A 17671-nucleotide genomic window follows, 5' to 3' on the forward strand; every position below is an offset into this window, starting at 1 on the left:
CTCCACTGCTCTTACCCAAGTTTTGTATCTTTGCCTTTTAAATTTAAAATAGGTATTGACCTTATTTACTCCTATATCATCATTCATAAACTTTAAAAAGCATTATTAAAATTCAGTGCTTACGAGGACCTTTTAATTTGGAAATATTTATTATCCTAAGGCCCAACTAGATTTTTTTCACTTATACATAGGGATCAGAGAGACAAAAGAAAGAAATCCAATTATTTAAAGCAGTAATCCCTTAACACTAGGATTTTGTTTTAATTATGAAGAGTGTGTCTTATTAAAAACAAAACAAAGCCTGTCCTTTAAGGGAAGAAATCTGATGTTTCTCTAGTGAACATGTAAACAAGACTTCCTAAATAATGCTTAGACAAATTAATTTTGCTTTTCTTCTATTTCCCATGGTATTATTGGATTTTTAAAAGAGCATCAAATAAATAATTACAGGCCCACCTGCTCAGGGTAGCTACAAGGCACTACACAATCTTAATGGGAATATGTTGCTTCCTATTACCCCCATCCTTATGGGCAGCACAGACAAATTCACCATGTTGAAAGCTAACCAAAGTGTAGGAAAGAAGGATTCATTGAAAACAGCTAAGTAGTCTTTTATACAGCAAATACCACTCTAGATACACAACACCTGAAAACCCTTTCCAAGAATGTGTCCCCAAGTCTTCTCACTCCTCAAATACCTTGTGTGGGGGAGATGGTTCAAAGAAGTAGATACGAGAACGTAAGCCCTGTCTACTCCTCAGGAAGCAGGGAGTCACTGGGAACGTCTCTAATTCAGTCTAGCTTCAGTTGTACATGGAGACAAACGAAACCACAATTTGGGAAAATGATATTCCCTTTGGATTCTTCCCACCAGCCCACTTAAGCGGTTGAGTGTTAGGCACAGAAGGCTGAAGCAGATCCCTATTTCTCAAGGGACACTCCAGTCCCTGGCTCTCCTATTTCAGGTCCAGATGAAAAGCTACTCAGGCACTCAGCTTCACTTGGGTCTTATCATCAAAACCAACTCTTGTGGAGATCCTAGTCCAACCACCCCCTGCCCAGTAGAACTGAGTTTTTGATGAGAAGCCACACAGACGCCACCGCAGTCAACGGTGAGCCACTAGAGACAGGCACAGAATGTGATGTCAGCCAAGTGGTGGCAAGCCATGGAACAGAAGGTTATTCTAATGATGTAAGCCACCCAAGGGGCAGATAGGGACCTAGGGAAGCCAGGGCTACCCAATGAACATGGAGATGTAAATGATGGCACTGCTGATACCCCGAATGTGAAAAAGGCCAGTGGCGGAGACAGAAAGGCGATCAGCCGAAAATAAGAGTGCACTGTTCCAATCACGTTAACACACGTTGTGGACAGGACCATAACCACTATGTGTGTGTGCTTTATCAGGTTCAAGTTTAGTGGTAAGTGTGTAAGTGTAGATGACACATTTAACTAATAATGTCCTCTAATAAAATAAGGTGGAAAGTCTATTCATTTTCCAGCAAACAAACAAACAAACAAAACAAACAAAAACAAGAAACAAAACAAGGGCACATACTACTATTCAAAGGAAATTTGGGATTTTCATTTCACCAATAGTCTAGATTCACTTACATGCCACAAAAAGATGCCATATTTCCGTCTTTGAATAAATATGATCTATAAATAGAGGAAAACAGAAGATAAAGGGAAATGGGACCAAGGGGAAAACAGAGATTAAAAGGAAATGCCAGTGTAAGTTCTGAATTCCTGCTGTTCTCCAGCAAGGCTGGAGCCAGAGCCTGAAGGAAGGGCCCCTAGGCTGTCAGACAGTCGATGACCTCTGCTATCTACAAACTAGTCCAGCGCCTGTGAAAACAGATTTCAGCAATTGCTAGTCTTTTCACTTCCGTTTCCTTTGCCTGACCTTGCAAATCACCAAAGACATTAAAAAACGCTAGCAATCCAACAAGATACGAGCTAACCAAAGCCAAATCACTACTAAACACATGTGTTGTCATGTTTACAGAACAGTGTCATGTGTGATAGAAAGTAATCTGCGGTTCAAATTAGGAATGCTCGAGGATCCATTAAAAGGGCATCTTTTATTTTCAAATGTCAATCAATGACACAGTTGGAAAAGCGGTCACGAAAGGGGCTTTTTAAAATACCACGTGTAGGTAGTGTCTATTTATCTCCTAATTATGAGATAAAAATGCTGGCTCAATTTAATTTTTATCAATATACAAAGCATAAACTGAGACTAACAGTGGAATATTATATATTTGTATTTAAAATGTGACTGAAAGACTCAAAAACTTAAAAACGAAACAGTAGATACCACCACAAAACTAGCAGATGTTACTTAGGGTCATCTGTACAAAAACATAAGCATATGCTAAAGAAATCTGACACTATCGTGGAATCAGTTGGTGTCTAAAATAATAGCAGCTCCTTATGTCAATGTGGTAATATCCGTATCAAATGCACAACGCATCATGTTGCAACAGTGTATGCAGACAAAAGAGCATGCTAGCAGAGGTAATGACCAGGGCTCTAAGTTGGAAATGGAATACAAGGTTATTTCTAGGATGCTATATTTGCGGTGAGTTGAAAGCTATGCATGGTTTGAATTTTCAGAGTTGGCATTTCACCAATCTTACTTTGACTTTTATAAAGGCAGAACAGACCACATAGCAGTGTCTGAGTTTTTATAGGGACCCCCAACGTTGTTTTATTTACTCAAGAATAGGTACTATTCTTGAAGCCAATGACAATACTAAGTTTAGAATATAAACAAGAATCCTTTTACCGATGGTTTTAGTGTGGTGCCCATATCTATTGGCTGAGCAATATGTAACTACTGGCTCAATATCTTAATGTAAAGAACCACACAGCCTAAGAAGTGCAGCATCTACTTCAACACAGAAGGCTGAGAACTTCTATGGTACTACTTTGGGCATAGTCATATCACCCAAAATGAAGCAAGGAGTATTAAACACAATGGATACTAAGTAAATGTGTTGAATAAGGACTTTAAATACTCAAATCCAAAAGGCATCCCATAGCTTTCCTTGTTAGGATTCATGCTGTACCCCTTGGGTTCCAGAGCACATCATTTCCCACACACAACAGGATGCAAAAGTCCTCTAAGCACCTGAGATTCTCAAGTACCAAGATGACTCCGGGGGTGGGGGTGCGGGGGAAAGTTGACCCATAAGACATTTGTTTTCCAAGATGTTTTCAGCACCAGAGTACATTTGGTCCTGATGCAAAGCTTCCAAACAACCTAAGAAATGATAGCTATCTTTAGCTTAGATACCAAAGACATTTGTTTCTTGAAATATGACAAATGTTAAACTTAATAAAAGTAAACCACTTTTATGGAAAATTTAACCTCTACGTTTTTATGAGCGTCTACTATAAATATTTATATGAAATATTTAAATATACATGGGATATTAGTGGGGCTATAAAAATATATGACATCCAACAAAATTTTCAACAGTATTTATCTGTATAATGGAACAGCACAAGAACATATTGTCACCCCTTTTTACTTTCAAAGCATGAAAACATACATAAAATATAAGAAACTCCAATCCATGGCAGCAGCTGCCCACTGATATTGGTGTTACTCTCCCTACACAGAGGGACACGATAGTTTGAGTAATATGTGTGTAACATCCCTACATCTACAACTGGGCTACACATTAATATTTACACTAAGCCAAAATAATAAGATTTTAAGATGTAAATGAACTTTTTATGATCTTAAAATGCTATAGTTATTTTCTATATTTAAAAAAATGACATATTTACATACTGCTATTTCATGCTTCTATTTTCCATGATATCTGCTGGGAATGTTCAAAGATCATAACCTTATCAATATCTAATAATATTTTCTGAACATAAAAACTCTAAGCTGCCATTATTCCCAGGCAGCAGCCTCCATTCCAATAAGAATCAAGATACAGGCAGGAGAGACCCTGAGGCCTCTAGACCTTAGGCTTGATGAGGTTCGACTTACAGTCTTTCAGAAATGATTCCTCCTGCTTATGCCTTGTTCAGGCAACTTCCCTACTGCTGGGCATGTTACTAATGTTACTAATCCCTGACACATTTGATGCAGGGTATTTGGGAGGATTTGTAGCAGAAATAATGCTTTGTAGTCTTATCATTTTCGAATGGATTTTAGCAATATCCATGATTTATAGATTACCTACACTGAAAAAAGGTGTCACCATTGCAGCAGTTCTTTTCCTTGAACCCTACATCCTCCAAGCTCTAGCTCTGATAATTTCCCACGCATCCATTCTCCCTGTCTCCACACACTGCCTCTTGGTCCTCTAATATACTAGCTATCCTCCTCCTCTGTGACCCATTGGTATATCCTGTCTGCTATCTTGTTTGCCATTCCAAACCCAAACTTGATTTCCAAAAATTAAAACAATAAAAACCTTGATTTCCACTAACATCCAGCCTGCACCGCGCCTATTTAATATTCAGGATGAGAAAACATGTTAGCCCTGTATTCAAGTTTTGTATCATTAAAAACAGTCACCTCTCTATCCTTATAAGCCTGCATGATTCTACTACACACACCATGTATGTATTCTCCAAATAAGCACAAGCCTTCCCAGCATGTTCTCAAAAAAATTCTCAGGACTGTTTCCTTCTCCCTTTGTTGATGTTGCTAAATGCCAGTCAGACTCAGAACCCATCATCAAATTCACTCTCATCCTATTGTTTCCCTAGTACTCCTTCTGCCCTTGGAACAGATGGTTTTCCTCTTTAGCTATTTGTATATGATCATTCACAATACCCTGTAATACCTCACCTACACAAAAAGTAAGTCACCAGGTTATTATCTTGCTGGTATTCTTCAAAGAGATTATATATGCCTTGAGGTAGAAACTGTCAAACTGATTATAGTGTCTATCAGAAACCCCAGCACACAGTGAGAACTCCCTAAATGAACTAAAAACAAATGATTTAATAAGAGAAGCACAAATTAATAATAGTATGCTGAAATACCATTTCTCATCCCTAACACTAGTTTTGAGGAATACTCCTTTGAGTATAATGACATAAAACTAAAAAGCATAATGCATTCCAGGAATTTAGGAGCCTTGGGAAAATTTATACAGACATTTATTCTTTGATTCTACAGTTCACTAAGACTGTTTCAAAGGCACGCTGGGAAAAGTGCAGAAGTGCTGGCACTAGGTCTTTTACTACATACTATTTACAATACCAAGTATCACTAGAAGTTCAAACCATGAATGGACATCTGCTCCAGTGAACTATGGAACACATTGGATAGTGTCAGGCAAGAGGAAATGACTCTCACTGTATCGTGCTACAGAGCACACCACTGCAGCACGCTACAGAGAACTCTGCTGAGTGGGAAGATGATGCGAGCTGTCATGTATTTTAATTTTCAAAGTCCAGTGAGGTGGGCTCATGAAAAATAAAAGATTAATCCCCAAACTTGGAGAAATGGCTCTATAGTTAAGACCTAGTACTGCTCGTAAAGAGAACCTGAGTTACACTTCCAGCACCCACCTTGTGGTTCACAATTGCCTGTACCTCCCACTCTGGGGGGATGCTACACCTCTCACCTCCACAGACTCTTCACTCAAATGAACAAACATACACTCGGACATGCATGTGTACATACAATTTAAAAATTTGAAACTAAAACTAAATAACTTATTAAAATTCCCATTTTCTTCATTTACTCAGAAATTACAAATGGACAGAGAAGTGCAACAAACTCTCTTGTTAACTGTCTTAAATGCCAGAAGAAGGCATACAATCTTCTCTTAAAGGTTTTAGGATTAGAGTTGGGAGTCTGAGTCTTCACTATCACTATGCTGGATATGGGACCAACAACTCCTGAGGGTGCTAGGAGATTCTAGATTCCCTGAAGAGGCAGCGTAATAGAAATTGTAGGCATGAGGATCAGGTTGCAAACTTTGAATCCAATCAACTCCATTACTAGTAAGGCTTGGGGCAAGTTATTTAATGCCAAGAGTACTTGTGATAAAGTTCCCTTTTAGACTACAAAGACTTGTTGCAAAGGTTAAGCAATATAAAACACTTAACATAGAACCTGGTGGTATAAACACTGACTGATGTGTGTTCACTGTTTGTAGCTAAGCATAGGGCATTGTTGTGTAGCAGCAGTAGAAGTTTGCACAAAACTGTTTCTGATGCAAAATCTTGGAGCATTCACAGGAATCCCTGATGCCAGCTGGTATGTTAGTTTAGACTTATCTTTGTGCTTACTGTAAGTCCATAGCATTATACCAATGATATAAAAAATAAAATAAAAGGCTGTTAAATATTTACTCTCTGTGTGTGTCTGTTTGACTGCCTGTATATTTGCATGCCAAGTCCTAGATTTAGTCATTTCTTACATTGAGAACCCCTAAAATCTTATTTGCATGTCAAACTTCAGCATGAGGTTGAGTTTCCAGCAATTCCCTCTCCTTCATGTCTTTCCCCATCTTCCCTTCACTCGCCCTAACTCTGGGAATCACAAGACCATAGGGAGAACCATAGCTACGAAGAGTTCCTTTTCTTTGGTACCACACATACGTATTTATGTGCATGAGGCATAACTCACTCCCTCAGCATGCAATGCTCTAGTGTCAGCCCCACACTTCTAAAACTGTGCCAGGGATTCAGTCATACAAAACACTTTTGAGGGGGCTTTGTTTGAAACTTGGCCATGCTCTGCTGAATTGTCAACGTAATCTGAAATGTTATCATCCAGTCACAAAACAAGTACAGGATTGTGATAGTCGAACCGTAAGACCTCATAACTGCAAGGAGTTGTATCTGCTATATTCCTGGTCCTCTTTAACAATGATAACCCACTCTGTCAAATTGAAGTGGATTAAAAAAAAAATGTCCCAGCATAGGCAACCATCTCCTGCATCCAACAGTGCTCTGTTGTCTGTACCCATTGCTTTGGTTCTTTGAGTCTTTTTCTTTGCCATGTGTATATTTCTGCAGTCCTCTGCAGGACCTCAAGCTCTGGACAGTGCCATCTGGATCATGTCTTTAATCTATTGACCTTCGCCATCTCCAGCCCCGGAGTGACTCTCCCTGTATGTCCCTGAAGGGCCAGTAAAATTTGTCTCCTCTCCCAGGGGGCACTTTTGTACCAGTCCCATTTCCAAAGGGCCCGCAGGAGTAAAGATAAGGGGGAAGAGAAAGGAGAACCAAATGGGTCAAGTTGGAAAGTCTTGTCTTTGGTTGGTTCATGGGCTCTTCATCTTTTGGAATTTCACAAGGTCACAGTGGTCCAATAGGATAATGACTATTTCAATTCAGTAGCAAATTGACAGTTGTCAAATTTCAGATCAAACAATAAACACCGTGACTGTGGTGAATAGTAGAATGGCTTTTATGCATTTAACTCTATCACTAGTCAATTAATGGACAAATAACAAATGCCATCTTTTCTACTCAAAATATTTAAAGCAGCTGCCACTTCAGCATTTCCAGATTCAGAATTGTTAATTTTTTGGTTTGTTTTTGCTTCTGATTTGTGCCTGGAGCTGGAGCTCCCCTGCCTTGGTATCCTTAGTACCATCACACACCCCCTAGCACTCAATTGCTTTTCTTGTTGACAGGCCACTCAAATTGCATGACTCTCCATTCTATGCTGGGGTAAACATTTTGAAAATGATACCTTCCCGTGTAGACATACACACTAAAATTAAATCCTGAGAATAAAGAAAACTTTTCCTCTTTCTTTTGTTCTTGGCAGTACCAGGGATTGAACCCAGGGCCTCACAAGCATTCTCTCCCTGAGCTCTATCCCTAGCTCAAAAATGAACATCCCCACTCTCTGTTTTATCATGGCATTAGCTAGTGAAGTTGCCAGCAGCCTCTTGCATATATTAGACTTAAATAAATTAAAATTCAATCTTACTTCCAATTTTGTTCTTCTCACATACTAGCCATGTCTCTGTTAACTCAAATAGCCACTGGCAGGTGGTGGGACCTGTATTGGCCAGTTCAAAATGCAGCATCCCACAAGGTCTAACTGGCAGTCCTACAATGGAAAAGTCACTCTGTATTTGTTCTATGTTATTGTTGTTTGTTTTGTTATGAGGAAGATCAGTTTATCTTAATAAAAAACAAAAATCTTGGGCAATATTTATAGGGTAAATAGACATTTTTAAAACCTTGTTAACAGGTAGAATACAGTCACTATGTAAAGTGAATCTTCAGTCCTGTCTTTTAAGAATTCCTTCAAGTTGAATAGCTTTGGAACACACCACACTGAGGCATTTTCTTGTTAATGTGTAGAATGACAACTCAAAGCATAGTGTCTTACTAATTACTGCTTCCCTAATTCACATGAGGAATAGGTCATTTTGGGGGTTAGTCCCTGCTTCCATTATTTGTGACCACACGGCCCTCTGACAGATGTCTCAGTTTGGATGTACACAGCAGAGCTCTGGGTATCTGTTTCGCTTACATCTGTTCCCAAACAGCTTAGGCAGATTAATACTTAGAATGTGCCCTGCTCAGCTAAATCTCAAGTAATCACCAACTCCCATTGTCTTCAATATAATCATTTCTTTTTCCCATGGTCACATTTTTCTGTATTACCTTTCTTATTGCTAAATTTCCAGTAAAGAAATGTGTTTGCATTAACAACGTATAGATGGGGAAAATCACTTTTGCTCGTAACAAGAGATCCTTTCAAGACTCTATTATGAAGCCTGGCTTTCTTGGATTTTACTGACAGTGGTGGGAATTTTTTTTTTTTTAAAGAAAACAACTTTAGATTGTGTCAGAGATAGTAAATGCATAAAAAATAGAGTTGGGAGTTATAATTGGAAGCTGAAACTCTCATTTTATATAAAAATGTTTGAAACATGATATTTTAATGTTAATACAATTATAGAGTCTGCTCGGAAGTTTGGGAGAGACCACGTGATCATAAAACAAAATTAAGATGGGATGAGACGTACCTTCTGTCTATCTTGAGATATCAACTAACAAGCAGACAAGGCTTGTGAAGTGGCCCCTGTCCATTTCTCATCTCGCCCTGGTGCCAGGGAAGTGAAGTGTATCCTGCTTCCCACATAGTTCTTCTAATGAGAAATTCACTCAGGTACAAAGTTTCCGCCATAAAACAAAAGCTTCTACACACACACACACACACACACACACACACACACACACACACACACCAAAAGCCTAAACCCATTGGCCATTCAAACCTTACTCAGACTTATTTCATTGGATAAAAATGCCCTGGTTTTTATTCTTTAAATCACGGAGTCACAAGTGATCAGAACTGGTGGTCTTTAGAGACTTTAGTATAATGCAAATCCTTCATTTTGCAGGTGGGCAAATTGTCTCTCAGCCGGGTTAGCTGATTTGTTTAAGTCAATTACACACTTGCAGGCTCAGAGTTAAGACCTAAAAGCCTTCTGTGCCCATGCCTGAAATATGCCGTATACCATATATGCAAGCAGATGCCAGAAATGTAGGGGCTCCAATAATGTATTCTCACACACTTCAAGGTGTTGACTTCAAGTAAATTATGAATTTGGTGAAAATTCATTACAAATCATCATTTGTAATGAAAATCTGAGTCACCTTCCCAGGCCAATGGTGAGATTTACTTTGTGAAATTTTTTTTAAAAGATCATATATTTGTACAGGTGTGTGTCATGCTTTTCTGTTCCCTTAGATCCCTCACTGCAGAGCAAAAAGGAAGAACAGAGGAGACATGTTCCAAGCATGAGAAGCATTGGGCTTATTGATACATGCCATAGAAATCTCTAAATACATCATTTGCAAATGACATACAACTAAGCTTGATCTAGCCTTACACCCCCATTCCTTGCTTTCTCTATCAGTCACTTTTGTTTTGTGGACAAGAGATAACATCTGATCAAACAAGACAATAAAACATCTTCATGCTTGGGATGTACAAAGTCTTGCACCTTCTACTCCTATCAAAGACTCCAAATTAAAGACTGCCACTTAACAAACACAAATTCCTAGAAGTGAGTCATCGGTTGGGACAAAAACAATGCATTAGGCAACCCTTACTGTTGAGAATATTGAACTCTGGAAATATCTGAGCTAGTGAGAACATAGGCTAACAGTCATAGTATAAAACAGATGAATTTCAACAATTGTGGCTATATGCACTGGATCTTCAAAAGACTAGGCTATCAACAGTCCGTCATGGATCCATATCAACAATCCATCATGGATCCAGGAGAAGCCCATAGGGCCCTATCCCGACCAGTTGAGCTACTGTCTACTGATGGATTCTGGGGGAGAAACAGTCACGTCTTCAGTTGTGTAGCCACTGAGGAGCCCACCAGGACTAGATCCAAACTCGTAATTGCACAAATGATGCTGGGAAAATTCCGTGGGCCTCAAGACTTTAATGTTTGAATTATAGGTAGGAGGGGATGTCGATAGGGATGAGAGAGACTTCAGAGGGTATGAGATTACAATAATCAGAATGTACCTTATACATATATGAAATTGCCAAATAGCAAATTCAGTAAAAGTTAAAAGATAAATAGGTAAATGTCAGTTTTATCTATCTGCCCACATCTTTCTGAGCTTCTCTGTAAATCTTGGCACTTTATACCCAGTCCTAACACCAGTTGGAGAAAGGCCTGCATTAGGCCCTCCACCTGGCCTGCTCTGTCTTGGCAAAGTCCAAGTCTTGGGTTTATGTGTCCAAAATTTACATTTGGTCTCAGAAATCTCACCTGACTTGACACCCGTTTCTTTAGGATATTGTCACCTTCTAAATCACAGACACCTCGGTTGTCAACTACCTCATATCATCAAGAATGAACCCATCCAAGATCTACAAGTATAGTAGTCATAATTTGCAGTTCTAATCAGAAGATCATTAAGGACCATTGCAGCAATAAAAAATATCATTCTCTGAACTGGATAATGCCTTATGGTTCATATAGTTTATATTACAGTGCCAGACTCCTGGTCATTATAACCCTGAAGCTGAGCAAAGCAGAAACTCCCTGCTAGACTCTCACAGAAAAAAATGGGGCAGCACTAACTCTTGTATTAGAAATCTGGAAACAATGTAAAGTTAAGACACGCAAGGAGCTTGTCCTCTAGTGAGAAAAAAATGGTTATTCGTGTTTCAGTATATGAAGCCCAAATGCCTGATGAGAATGGGGAAAAATCTATAATGAGTCTTCATTAGTTTTAATGAGTGTAAACATGGAAGCATTGAAAGAAGAGTAGAGGACGCTAATTCTGAGCAGCAGGAGTCACACAAAAACTCAGTCTATTGGGGCACTATTTCCGTCATCCCATTCATTACAAGGCTGGGAAGTCTGAGGAATGCACTGAGAAATAAAGATGCAGAGTCAGGCAGGTGTAGATCATGGAGACCTTGTGCTATGTTAGACAGTGTCTCTCCTAGGCCATTCCCTACTCAGTGGGTTTTCAAAGAAACAAACTTGGTCCTACTAGGCAAAGTGGAAGCTAAGAAGACAGATTCACCACTCTGATTAAGAAACTTTCACTTTGATGGGCTATGTGCTGTGGAATAATCCTTCTACAGGCTGTGAAAATATGTTGGTCTCGTTATTAATAAAAAGATGATCGTCCAATAGTTAAGCAGGATTTTGGGGGCAGAGAGAAAGCTGGGGAAAACGGTGGAGTCAGAGGAGTTACCAGAGAGACATGGAGAGGAAATAGGAGGTACAAGATGAAAGAGAGGTAATGCCATGTGGCAGAGTGTAGATTAATAAAAATGGGTTAATTTAAGTTATAAGAGCTAGTTAGTAATAAGCCTGAGATACAAGTCAATCAGTTTTGTTGTTGTTGTTGTTGTTGTTGTTGTTTTTAATTAACAATGAGAACTGGTTATTTGGGAGCAGCTGCTGGGATACAGAGAAACTCAGCCTACAGTTATATATTGGAGATGAGCTTCACAACATTTTTATAAAGAGTTCCAGTTCTTTTATTTTATTTGTTTTTGAGGCAGGGTTTCTCTGAGTATCCCTGGCTGTCCTAGAACTCACTACACAAACCAGACTGACTTCAAACTTAGAGATCTGACAGCCTCAGCCTCCCAAGTACTGGGATTAATGGTGTGTACCACCACAGCCTGGCTAAGAGATTGTTAAAGTGGAGAAGGGAGGTGATAATTCTCTTGTAGATGATGAGGAATCAATACTTAGTATTTATCATGGTACAAGACACTAGACAAAACTGAAGTTCATGAGGCCAGCAATCAGTCACAAACTTGCTCAATCAGTAAATGTTGGTATGTCTGGTACTTGCCAGGATGCTGAGAGTAAACAAAACAGATGTTCTCACTGTCTTCCCTTCTCCAGAGCTAGACCCCATCATTTTTCACTTGCACTGTGCCAAGCAAGCCACAACATGTGGATGATAGTAAGAACTCATCTTACTTCTGCCTAAGGATTGTTGGCCTGGGACACAAGACAGAAGCTAAGGTAAGTGAATCCTAATCTCCTTCCTTGTAGGGTTGCTGGAAGAAATGAGTCAGGTTAAGGCGAAGGCATAGTGGCTTTATCCACATGGTCTCTAAACTCAGGCCTGCTCCCTCATTTTGCCCCTTGGGCCTAAGCATAGTACCCCTACTGCCTTATTACTAGTACAACCAGTTCTCTTGGGCATCACATCTTGTCTGACCTTCAGAGATGTGGTAATTCCTCCTTTACCCATCAGAAATATGTTCCAGTGGGTAAAGTCTGAAACTATGAATGGTGCTGACCCCAATATACAAGCTCTGCAAAATAACAGCAGTTGGTCAAATATCAAAGATATCTAAAAAGCGACTTTGAGGCAATTAATACATACAATGTGGATATACTGGACAGTTGGAAGATTCATGGGCTACACTGCCTGGAAAGCATATTTAGAGTCATAATAGATCAGACTCCTTGGGAACACCAAATTTTACAAGTATGTAAAATGAAGTCCCAGGTGAGACTGAAGAGCTAGGTGCTGTTGGCATCAAGCTAATAGAGTTAAGTCAACAGGCATAAGAAGGAGAAACCATAAAGGGAAGGACTGTAATTTCCCATTGGATTGAACAATCAGAAATTGTTTCCAACCATTTCCTGGGCACGTTCTGCAAGAGGAAGAGAGCAGGATTAAGGGATAAGTCAGAGGTGACTCAGAGGAGGAGGTGTGAGACACCATTTATCTAGAAGCTCATTAGACAGAGTGAGAAAGAGGTAGGGAAACAGGGAAAAGGAGTCTTTAGATCCAAATGGAGGGCTGTCAGGAAGAGCAAGTCTTGAGCACATTACCATGATTAAGTAAAAGTGCTGAGAGAAAAAAAAAAAGCTAATATCAACGGATGAGGAGATAGCATTCTTCCTGAGCCTAACGAGATAGACTTGAGAGACTATATGTAGGGTAGGCACCTATGGAGACATGGGTAGGCACATGTGAATGGAATAAAACCAAAGTCATTAACACAGAAGAGGCTTGGAAGGTGGGCAGTTTCAATAGGGATGGAACAGACCACAGCCTTAGGATAGAGATGCTGTGAACCAATTTTAAATTAAAGAAAAACATGAGAGAACTGTGGTGATATATTGTGTATCAAATAAAATTTGCCTGAGGATCAAAGGACAGAGCCAGCCACTAGATTAAACATAGATGCCAGGCAGTAGTGGCACACACCTTTAATCCTAGCACTCGGGAAGGAGAGATCAGTTTGGATCTCTGTGAGTTCAAAGCCACCCTGGACTACATGAGATTGATTCAGTCTAGGAGAGAAACAGCCAGGCAACGGTGGCACACACCTTTAATCCCAATATTTGGGAAGCACAAAGCCATTAATTCCAGCACCAGAAGGAAGTGAAATGGCTGGGTGGAAAAAGGCATGTAAGGTGTGAAGAGACAGGAACTAGAGCCTTTTGTCTGAGGACTCAGAACCTTTCAGTCAGAGGATGCATGGAGATAGGACCTCTCCTTCCATTCAGCCTGAGAATTTGGTAGTGGAGAGAAGTTTCTCTAGTGACTTGTTCCTTTGTCTCTCTGATCTTTCAGCATTTACCCCAATATCTGGCTCTGGGTTTTTTATTATAATGCCATTTAGAATTCATGCAACAGAGAACTTTATTTTTTCTTCCAAATTGAACCTGAATGTCTTGTCCTCGGGCCTCTGTTTACTTTGGGAATATTCTATTACAATCTTGACTGCTGCTTACCAGTTATTATCCCCAGACAACAGCCTTTCATTTTCTGCTCTTAATTTATTCCTTCAACCTAGAATGTCTTTCCAACTCCCATCATCAATTTAGTGAGATGAATTGTCTCCTCAAAATTCAGATCCTGTTGGAACCTCGATTAGAACCATACTGGGAAATAGTCTGCCATTGTAATTCAGCTAAGAGATTACCCTAAATTTAGGGTGGCTTTTATTTATGACGCCACTGACCTTATAAGAATGGAAAGGGCAAATGGAGACAGTGTAAGTCCATGTGAGGACATGGAGTTATGGAACCACAAGCCAAGGAATGCCAAGAGACACAAAGGCTAAAAGACACAAGGAAGGATTCCCACCTCTTCAGAGGGGTATAGGAACTGAACTCAGTACCTCACACACCCCAGGCAATCAGCCATCAACTCTACCATTGAGCTACACTACAGGCCCTCCCTTAATATCTTGATTTCTGACAACAAACCCTTATCAAATACCATTAAGCTCAATTTTCCTGCCCCACCCCCATTATTTGGTACGTAGCGACTTAAACAGCTAATCGATCTTTTATGCTAACTTCCCTATCACGAGCAGATTGCTTTCCTTTGAACACACTGAAATTCTTCATGGTGAGGCCCACATCCAGTAGCTCTTTAGATCACCTCACAAACTATTGTGTACTTCACATTTGATGAATGAGTGGCTGGTGGTAGTCTCAGCCTTTGTACTCAAGTCTTTAGGTATCAAAGACACTAGTCTTCGGGTTGCATCCTTAAAACATTCAGCAACCTGTCTGAGCACTAAGTACCAAAGCATTTAGGCTGTAAGGGAATAACTGCTTACAGGGTTACCATCTTCCTTAAGAAGATCTAATAAACTAAATGGACAACATCTCTTCATTTAAAGAGAAAAGGCCAAAACTGTGTTCTGGTGTGTCTAAGCCTCCCACCTCGATCAGTAGACCCAAATGAGCCTCATCTCTACAGAGAAGGATAACACAGCTGTCACTCCCAGTCAACCTTGAAGCCAGTAAGGGAACTGCAATCACTATGGCCATACTCACTCTGCCAAAAAAGACCATCAATTAATCATAATTTTAGCAGTAATGGCCTTCAAAACATACATTAGTGTCTTCCCTCATCATGCTCAAGATGGGCAATTTAGGGAAGATCACATAGTATTTGGTTTCATCAGTAAAACTGCTAAAATACTATGAGTTTAAAAATTGAATGCTCTCATAACAGCTCATATACACCATGCAATAATATCCAGAGACCTCATCACCCCAGCCTGCATCCTTGGGATGCCCAATACCTGCCAAACAACAACAACCATGACCTCCTCTACCACACATCCCAACACCAGGTCCTCCTAAGTATGAAGGCTCCGGTCCAGTCTCTCCTCTGCTCTGGAGCCCCTTCACTCATTTCTCGTAACTCACATCTATGCCACTGAACCCCACAGGATTTAGCAAAACGCCTCTTGAGCTGTTCTACAAATAAAAGTGCTAGGCTTCTGAGGCTCCAATATTAGAAGCTCAAGGTGTTTTAAATACCAGGTGTTAATTGCAAAGACAACTAGTGTGCTCAAATGAAGAGAAAGAAAACCAAAGGGTCTTAGGGCAAAATTCAACAGAAGCAGCACTTGCAAACTTCGGGGTAATAAAACTGTCAAGAGAGCTTTTCAAATTCTATTACCAGGAGTGCTAATTAAAGCTATTTTTCCTAAATCACCACTCACTATGTAACAGCATTTCTTTGCTCATGTCATGATTTGCCTTTGTGCTGCAGCGTGGACCTACACGGGGTCCCACTGCACAGTCTGATCCTATCAGCTTCTAGGTTAAATTGGTGCCCTGGGCTAATCCAAATTCTAGTTATAAACATTTATATCCCCTAACTTGGCCTGATTTACGGACTAAGAGAAAGATTCCACATCCCAGCGCCTAGCTTGTAATTTCAAAGGTGCAGGAATATACCTCATCTTGGGTTTTCAAAACACGTGAAAACATTTTGCTTAAATCCCAAACTAGCGTTGCTTAAGTGGCCGCCATTGCACATGCCCCTCAGCCAGAATTCACACACCTAGCTAATGCTGGTCCCTGACTGGATGGTTTCATTTTGTTAGCCTTTTGAAAGAGAAACTTTCAAACAATGACTTTTCCATTCTATGACAAACCATAGCACAAGGAGTTTTCTCCGGGGGGCGGGGGGAATCAGCTGTTTTTTATTTTATAAACATGTAGCTAGTTAAAATAGGCTGTAAACCACATCCCATTCTTCGCCAAGTCACCTCTAACCGAAGACGCCTTGAAATATTTCTACTGCAAAGTGCAGCATCGCATTTTCTAATCAAAAACTTTAAGTCAATAGACGGTAAGTTTAATTAAGTAAAACACAAATCTGTGATGCGATATTCTTTAGAAATTCATTAAAAATCGGGTTTCAAAACTTGTTCCAGGTGGAAGGTGGACTGTAACTTCCTTGTTTTGCAATCACAGCCCCGACAGGAGGCAGGGAGGCGGAAGGGTCAGCTGGGTTTTGGTGTCGGGAGGAGGCAGGAGGACGTGGCGGCTGCGGAGTGTGGGAGGCGTGGGAAGATGGGGGGCCGCCACTCACCCGCCGGGAGCTCGGGCTGGATGCGCCGCCACCGCAAGGCCCGCTCGCCCAGCACCACGTCGCAGCTTTCCCTCTGGATCTCGAAGATGCCCCGAAGCAGGACCCGCTCCGCCACCGCCTCTGGGAGCTGGGGGGACCCAAGGGGCGCCCCCTCCTCCAGGGCGCCCACCCGGTTCCCGCGTTTCCCCAGGAGCATGGCTGGCGGCGAACTGGGCGAAATCGGCGACCCTCACGAGGCCTTTTAGGAAGGAAGAGTGTCTGCAGCCTCGGCCTTGGCCGCGTCCGGTGCTGCCAGGGCAACCGCGCAGCGAGCCTGAATGGAGGCGGGGCGGGAAGGCGGGGCCGCCCGCTGGAGTTTCCCCTGGTCTAGCCGTGCAGTGTCCACTCTGGGCCTTGCTGCGCGGTAGGAGTTCGCCGGCTACAAGCATTCCCCAAATTGGCTTGGGAGACACCACCTGGTCCCTTGTTAAATAAAGTTCAGGTTCTTATCAAATAGGTCTGAGGGTACCCAAAATACCGAATGGTGGCTCATACCTTTCGTCCCAGCACTCAGGCGGCAGAGGCAGGCAGACTTCTGAGTTCCAGGCCAGCTGGAGCTGCATAGTAAGACTCTGTCTCCCAACCCCCCACCACAACCGCCCCCAAATCTGCATCTCTAAGAATCTACTGACTGGGTGATTGAAGAAGCTGCTAGCCAGGAGACACACAAGAGTTTAGGTGTGGAAGACTCTGTCCACCTTCTCAGGGGTCTCCCCTGAGATTCCCCAAGAAGCTGCGTTACCTCTATGAGGACATCTGTATCCTTGCCTAGGAGCATCCACAAACTCCTGATTTGCTTAGACA

The 17671-nt window shown here is 41.1% G+C and overlaps 1 protein-coding gene across 1 annotated transcript in view; it reads right to left on the reverse strand.

Moving 5' to 3' along the window:
• Cerkl (CERK like autophagy regulator) overlaps positions 1–17121 on the reverse strand; it is a 106060-nt gene extending 88939 nt beyond the window's left edge. The window contains exon 1 of the mRNA XM_006972504.4: positions 16829–17121. Coding sequence (XP_006972566.2) covers positions 16829–17024 — 196 coding nt within the window. The 5' untranslated portion in view covers positions 17025–17121. The remainder of the gene's footprint in view (positions 1–16828) is intronic.
• Between the last annotated feature and the right edge of the window lie 550 nt (positions 17122–17671).

The sequence above is a fragment of the Peromyscus maniculatus genome, chromosome 4 (assembly GCF_049852395.1).
Source record: "Peromyscus maniculatus bairdii isolate BWxNUB_F1_BW_parent chromosome 4, HU_Pman_BW_mat_3.1, whole genome shotgun sequence".
In the NCBI taxonomy this organism is placed as follows: Eukaryota; Metazoa; Chordata; class Mammalia; order Rodentia; family Cricetidae; genus Peromyscus; species Peromyscus maniculatus.